At 34.7% G+C, this 7,871-nt stretch overlaps 1 protein-coding gene across 1 annotated transcript; it reads right to left on the bottom strand.

The window, feature by feature from the left end:
- Positions 1-128: 128 nt before the first annotated feature.
- cxcl12b (chemokine (C-X-C motif) ligand 12b (stromal cell-derived factor 1)) lies at positions 129-7,794 on the bottom strand. Its single transcript, XM_016252185.1, has 4 exons — positions 7,666-7,794; positions 4,923-5,040; positions 3,045-3,128; positions 129-965 (listed from the first exon to the last, which is right to left on the bottom strand). The coding sequence occupies exons 1-4, from the start codon at positions 7,730-7,732 to the stop codon at positions 941-943; spliced, it is 294 nt and encodes a 97-aa protein (XP_016107671.1). The 5' UTR covers positions 7,733-7,794; the 3' UTR covers positions 129-940.
- Positions 7,795-7,871: the final 77 nt, after the last annotated feature.

Below are 7,871 nucleotides of genomic sequence, written 5' to 3'. Positions count from 1 at the left end.
ATATTTAACTAACATTTAAGTAACCAACTAACATAAAAATACTGAGGAAAATAGTTGTTCACTTTTTATTGAGTATTTAATGAAATGTAAGTATTTTTATGATAGGCATTTCACATCCGCCATCTTGGGTTTCTAATGAAACTTGTCGCAATTAATTTTATTTGTGAAATACAATTCACGCATAGGCTACTTAAATTTTAAAAGACAGTTTATTTTGCTGTTTTTTTTGCACCGTAAAAAGGTTTTTGGAGCACGTTTTACAAGAGAATACTATTTCAGGTTTTCTACTTCAAAATTTCATGTTCAACTGCCATTTCTTTGTAATTTATTGTAGTATTTATTAGGAATTTCTGAGTGAAAATTGTTTCTACGCCAATTTTTTGTTCAGTAGGCGGCTCACTAAGTTTTGGAACAGAGCTAGTGTTAGCATGCTGGGTCATTCATGTGTGCTGGTGAGCTTTTAAACACTTCTACTAAGCTATGAGCAGCAAAATAGCAAAAAGTGAAAGCTAGAACGAGGCAGGTTTAAATTTCTGCTTCATTTTCACTTGCTTATGTCCCTTATTAATCCCAAACTATCCTAAAGTTTAGACATCCCTCACAACTATGACACAAACTCTCATTTTTACTACCCTTTAAGTTGCGGAAAACCTGTAGATATCTCTCTTGCCTTCACATTCAAACGTTCACGGTCACATTCAGTCGCTTCATTCAGTCAGTAATCACAGCCGCAGTAGCAGTGCGTCAGGAAGAAGGTGTTGGCTTGTGTTTTGGTGAGCTGCATGCTGTCTGGATGCTTGAGAGGCAGGTTTAGGTGAAGTGCTGTTTGTGCAAGCAGTCCAAAAAGAGGAGGAGTGATCAAAGAGAGCGAGAGAAGAGGATGGATGACTCTTTGAAGGCCAGAGATGTACGGTGGTCCTCCTCGCACATCCTCAGTTGTTTACTTTGAGCGCTTCTTCTTTATTCTGGAAAAGAAAGAACAATCATATCATTAGAGATGAACAAGACGAGTTTTGCTGATTTTTAAATAGATGTAAAGATTTTGCCAGTTTTGAGGATGAAATGTCAACCCGATCTCACGGCAATTCGTACATATTTTACAAGGTGGCTAATTCGTATGAATTCGTACGAATGACCGACACCTAACCCCGCCCCTAAACGTACCCGTCACCGGGGTATAGACAAATCGTACAAAATCGTACGAGTGAGATTGTACGAATTTGTGTAAGGACAATGTTGTGCTGTCTGGAAGTTCGGGATTTTTGATGATTCGGAAGATTCTGCCCGGGATTCCCAACTCTGTACATGTGCATATAGTTTGTCTAAAGTAAAAAAAAACATTTCTAATGAAATTAAATGGATACTGTATTCTCAGATTCTGACTCCCAATTCTTAAAAAAAAAAAAATCGTACAAAATCGTACGAGTGAGATTGTACGAATTTGTACGAATTAGCCACCTCGTAAAATACGTACGAATTGGTCGTGAGATAGTGTTGGAAATGTGCAATCAAAGTCTTTAATGTTTTCATATCATCATCATATTTCTGTGTGAACTTTTATGCATTTAACTTTTTTTTTAACTATCTAGAACATCAACTTCTAGTGAACAATCTCTTGTAAGTACGTCACTTGAAACATTTTTTTTTATGTTGTAACAATTGTCACTTCGGTAGCAATAAATTACAAAATATCTATTTAGCTTTTACATATTTTCCATGAGAGATGTTTAGAGAGTCAATAAACTCTAGACCAGTGTTATTGTAGTATTATTTATATATGATTACCAGTATTTATTAATATTTTTAAGTAGGATTAATTTTTACATTTTCAGTTTTCATGTTTATTTTAGTTTACGTTTTGCAATGATTTTGTTTGTTTTAATTTCAATTTTAGTTTTAGTAATTTTAATACTATAACTTGAACTTGTTTTATTTCAGTTATTTCAGCTAGGAAGCATTTTTCATAAAAAATCTGGGCCAACGAATCCGAAAGGATTTCTAAACAAGATGTGTGGAATAATACTTCTAAAGTATAATATTATTTAATATAACATATATTCAATTCTATTATAAATATTAAATAATATAATATAATTATTAAATACTATATATCTTTTTAATTAACATAATTAATACCCTATTTTTCATAGTTTTTGTTTTAGTTTACAGTAACAACAATGGTCGACACATGTTTTTTATTTTATTTTAAGGCATCAGTCATTTTGGCTCAGTGGCACAATAGGAAGTCCATTATAATGGTGTAAAACCTCTCTGCTCTGCCTGTTACCTCATCATTAATCTACAATTAGTGTAATTAAAGAACGGGTTAAACGCTTCAGGCTCTGTGGTGGAGCCTATAATTACTTACTTAGGTAAACGTGTAATTTCTATAACCTTAAATTAGCCAATAACATTCCACATATGCCGTTTAAGAACAACAGCTTGTAAATTTCAGCTAAGATTTGTTTTAAAACCCTTAATGCTACTGCATTCCTGCATTTATTTGGACGGGATGCACTTTGCGTAACGTAACAAATTACAAGTTGTGTAAATTACAAAAAATAGTCATAACTTCTCATTTAATTTAATGTGTTACTTGCTATTTGTAATTATTTGTGAAATTTACTAGCAATTTCTAAGTGAAAATCATTTCATCACCAGTTTTTAAAGCATAGTTTAGTTTATTTATTTTTCTTCGGACGTTATATATTTTAGAAGTGTGAAATTATCTTGAAGGCGGCATCTATTCCAGTTCGGACTGTTAAAAGCGTTTTCAAAAACATTTGTAGAAAAAGATGTTTCTGTTTTTGAAAGTGTCTGATGTTGTATTAGTGTTGAAACTTAACAAAACATACAAATGTGTAAAATTTAAGCAATTTATTGTGTGGAACATGCACTTTCTAGTACTGCTTATTTCCGTTATATATATTTGTTTACATTTTAATTCAATTTTTTTTAAGTCTATAAGGAAAAGGTCTGTATTCCATCCCATGATTCCTCAGAGAACTCCTGCTTTTTCTAGTGTAGAAAGAGTTTCTTCTTACTTGCTAATGGCATTCTTTAGATACTGCTGCAGCCATTTGGTCTTGGGGTTGATGCAGACCTCTCTGTTGTTCTTCAGCTTGGCACTGGTAATGAGAGAGAGAGAAGAAGGGATTTGTTTCGGACGAGAGCAAAAGAGAGACTGTAGTTTTCTCCCTCGGTGTGTTTTATCAGATCATATCAGCTGTCCGTCATGGATTACATTTCAGCCCCTCTATTCTACTGTACTGGCAGGAGTCACTGCACTTCATCAGATATCAGGACTGAATTAGAGGAGGTTTGTAAGGACAATGTTGTGCTGTCTGGAAGTTCGGGATTTTTGATGATTCGGAAGATTCTGCCCGGGATTCCCAACTCTGTACATGTGCATATAGTTTGTCTAAAGTAAAAAAAAACATTTCTAATGAAATTAAATGGATACTGTATTCTCAGATTCTGACTCCCAATTCTTAAAAAAAAAAAAAACAATAGAATTTAAAATAATTTAATTATCTAATTCTGTTACTAACCAAACACATGCAAACTTAGAATAAATAAAATAATAAATAATAAAACCACAGTTAATTTTCGAAAGGGAAATGTGAAAAGTGTCCATCAGTGATCCATAAATGTGAGATTTATACCTGTATATTTGACAACACTTACATGTCCTTACAACAAATGGGCCTACAGCGTTGTCTACAGGATAGTTGCAAAGAAAGCGACTTTTGATGTTGTGCGATTTTTCATTAATGACAAAAAGAAAGTCATGGGTCTGAAATCCCCTCAAACAGAAATCTTTCTGATTGATATCTGCCCTCCAAATGAGCTTTGGTACAGCCAGGAAAATCCCCTCAAATGCTTCATTCACCCACACGTGGAGAAAACCACACAAATGACACATAGACTTCGCACCTCTGTGCCAAAAGGTGGTGTTTGAGGGTTAGAGGCTCACGCTGCCATTCAAATGGCTATTCGTATTGCTCACACCTCACACACACACGGATCTCTCAATCTGTCTAGAAAAATGGAGCCTGTCGGCGCAGATAAAAGATCCACTTAACCCCAAATCTACACACCAATCCTCACAATCAACTTCCTGATCAGTAAGCTAAATAAAAACGTAATGCTATCCCTGTTTGTTTACAGGCGGGATGTCATCCATTGACTTTATCTATATTTGTTTGTTTGTTTGTGATTTGGGCTCTGGGTTAATCTAGCTAGTCTAAACGATCTTTCGAGCGAGCTTGTCGGTGGTCTGGGACCGAGCCAGCAGGTAGTAATTACCTCACAGCTAGCTAATGCTAACAACAAAATGAGTGATGTGCGTTTCTGTGGGGGGAAAGGGTTGGTGGCTGTCTTTCATCTGGGCCAAAGAATCCGAAAGGATTTCTAAACATGATGTGTGGAAAACGACAGATTAAAGGTGATTTCCTCCGGCCAAAGTGTGTTCCCCAAATGACCCTCGGCTACATGCTAACCTCTGTAACCCCTATAATCTTGATCCCCCCCGTAGCGCTTTGGCTTTTTGCTGTCCGACGGGGTACAAATGGTTCGGTTTAATACATTCCAGACGGCTGAAGTAATTCCAAATGCTGGTAAAAATGAAAACGACAACAGAAAGCTAATCATTTTGACCCTTAACAAGTATTGTGTCGTGAAAACCTGGGAAAAATAGCTTTTCTCTTTCTTTTTTGTATTATTCTGTGACCAATGGAGCACATGGCTACATTCCCACACAGATTTGGCTCCTTAAACTGGAAATGTATAACTTTAAGAGCTATTTCTGGCGCTGTTTTGCAAAATGACGTTCATTGGTGTAACTTAATGCAGCCATGTAATGCTTATACAAAATACAGTTTAGCGAGTGTGAGATAGATGGATCTGGAAAGTTGACTCACATGACTTGGAAAGGGCAGCTGGGTGTGTGGAGGAACTTAATCTCACGGATGCTCCTCTGCGGGACGGTGTTGTGAGTGGACCGGCACCAACATCTCTCCACCAGACTGATGGGTTTAGCTGGGATGAGACCGGAGCAAGAGAGTCAGTACAATCTTACATTGAGTTTAAGTTATCATTTGTAAGACAGTAAGTGTTAAATTACATTCAAAAGTTTGGGATCAGTAAGAGTTTTTGAAAGAAATGAATACTTTTATTCAGCAAGAATGCGTTAAATTGATCAGAAGTGACAGTAAAGGACATTTATAATGTTACAATCATAAAAAATGTTTTCTAAAACAATTAAGTGGCTAAACTGTTTTCAACATTGATAATTATCAGAAATGTTTCTTGAGCAGCAAATCAGCATATTTAAATGATCATGTGACACTGAAGACTGGAGTAATGATGCTGTATATTCAGCTTTGCATCACAGAAACAAAATCGATTGTAAAATATTTTTAAGTAGAAAGCAGTTATTTTAAATTGAAATAGTATTTCACATTATTACTGTTTTTACAGTAATTCTGATCAAATAAGTGCGGCTTTCGTGAGCATAAGTGTCTGATGTCAAAAACATAAAAAATATTTTTTAATGGTAGAGTATATTCTTCAAAAAATAGGTATTAGAAAAATATGTTTTGAGTATTTAAAACAATTCCATATCTCTTGATATTATTTTCATTAATTTAAAGAAATAGTTTAAAAGATATGTTGCACAGATTTTTTTTAAACATAAACAAATCTTCTGTTTTACAGTTTAAAACTGAGCATTGATTTGTTAAAACAATGAATAAATTACCCAATAGTTTTTTTTATATAGCCACTGATTATTACAGTTTTTGTAAATTCATCCAATAACAAGATGAATAATCTTGCAAAACAACATTTTTCAAATATGCAATTGTCAAACAGAGCTGTTTTCTATCTGATCTGAACCTTTAAAATCTCTTGACAGAACATTTATATGAACTTGGAAAGACACAATGAAATCACAATTTAATTTCCAACTGAAGCAATCCACAATTCAAGTTTATGCAATATAATCATACAGTAACAGCATAAATCACAGAACTTTTCCTCATTGTAAAAGCATCTGAAAGGCTCCAATCACCTGCGTCCATTAACAAGCCCTGATCATTAAAAAGAGATTAGTCTGCCATTCTAGTGGCTCTCGTCCATTCACACGGGGGCCGGCCTGCCTTTCACTCGCCACATTTTTCATAAAGAGGGTCCTCGACATTAAATAAGGCAGAATCCCATAATCACACCATGCCTCTCCAGGCACTTTGCTCCTGAATATGTGTATTAAATGAATCTGTTGAAGAACATTCTCTGAACGGTTTCACATCTCCCTGGTTTCCTTTGCGCTCCGCCGAAACGGATGCGGTTATGAGGGAAGTCAAACTCTGGCATTCCCATAGATATTTTCCGACACTCTCGGTTCCCTTTGTCATGTTAAACACCGGCCCATTAAGCCTTGACTAAACACCATGCCAAGTGAACAGCACAGGAACTTTTTTGCTTACCATTCCCTAATTAGACACTAATTAAAAGAGCTTGCGGATAAGTAAACAGTGCTAGGTCTTTCACAGAAACAACAAAGCCAGACCCACCAAGTTCAGCTGGTTAAACATTGCTCTGAAAGCCTAAATCTGACCCACTAACATGTATAGACATGTACATCAAGTATTTAACGCGAAGACACATATGCAAATTTATGCGGAACCCCTTAATGATCGTTAACACTATAATGATCATTAACTGAAAATATTCACTAAAACTTAGTTGATTAATTATACAGTAGTTCTGCAATTTAAAACTCTAGTAAATCAATTCACTTCAATTTGTTACTTGCCTTTTTTGTAAATATTTGTGCAATTTACTAGCAATTTCTGAGTGAAAATAGTTTCAAAGTAAATTCATCAACATTTTTTTTTCTTCCAATCAGTAAGAAAACAATGATTGGTTTGTTTTTTGTTTGGCTTTTTGTTTAGTTTATTTTTGCCTTTGTTTCGCTTTTTGTTTTGTTTTTGAAGGGATGTTGGTCTGATCCATCTAGTGATTTATATATGTATTCACATGCTAAAAAAAAACAAACATTTTATGTTATTCTGATTAATACATTTATAATTAATACATACATTTCATTTATTATAAATGTGTTATTAAAAAAAAAAAAACTCAAATAAATGAAATTATGTCCAGAATATTATCAGTGTTACTTTAGTATCATTGAGATACTATTATAGTTTTTATTAATATTTTGAATGCATTTAAATTTTTTATCCATTTTAATTTTTTTAAAGTTTTAGTCATTTTGTTGTGGTTTTGTCATTTTTATTAGTTTATTATTATTATTATTATTATTTTAAAATATGTTTATATAGTCTTTATTAGTTTTTATTCCAGTTTTACTTTTATTTTAGTGCAACAAGTTGAACTAGAGGAAAATGAGAAATGTTGCTTTGGCAACTAGCTGAAAAGATAAGAGTTTTTACATTGCATTTTGCTTTAAAAGTTAATTTTATTCCAAGTAAAGACTTAATGGTTTTGGGTTCAGTTAACTGTCATAACCCTGAATGGTACACCAATATCCATCTTGCAACTGTTATTTAGTTAATTAAATTGCAACTAAACACTTCAAAGCATCATGTGAAAACTGAAACGCTGTAAATCTGTAAATGCTAGCCGTAACCCACTTACCATCAGCCTCTGGGCTCCACATGGCGACCGTCAGCAGGGCCACCAGCACTAGGACTTTGCTATCCATGCCAAGTGTGTGTGTGTGTGGCTTTTGTCCGTCACAGCTAGCTTCCAGAGCTCAGTGTGGCGTCTCAGCGCTCTGCGAAGTGTTAAGACTGAGGACCATAGGGAAACACCCCCCCCCCATCTCAGGCGGAGGAGAGGGG

This window comes from Sinocyclocheilus grahami, unplaced genomic scaffold, assembly GCF_001515645.1.
Source record: "Sinocyclocheilus grahami isolate Dianchi unplaced genomic scaffold, SAMN03320097.WGS_v1.1 scaffold1091.1, whole genome shotgun sequence".
Taxonomy (NCBI): Eukaryota; Metazoa; Chordata; class Actinopteri; order Cypriniformes; family Cyprinidae; genus Sinocyclocheilus; species Sinocyclocheilus grahami.
This window is presented reverse-complemented; position numbering and strand designations above follow the sequence as displayed.

What these genes read in the sequence shown, in the direction of transcription:
- cxcl12b (XM_016252185.1), bottom strand. Translation starts at nt 7,732, where the DNA reads ATGGATAGCAAAGTCCTAGTGCTGGTGGCCCTGCTGACGGTCGCCATG. An exon ending in AGCTGCCCTTTCCAAGTCAT is followed by an intron (nt 3,129 to 4,922) that starts GTGAGTCAACTT and finishes TCTCATTACCAG; the next exon opens with TGCCAAGCTGAAGAACAACA. An exon ending in CTAAAGAATGCCATTAGCAA is followed by an intron (nt 966 to 3,044) that starts GTAAGAAGAAAC and finishes TTTCTTTTCCAG; the next exon opens with AATAAAGAAGAAGCGCTCAA.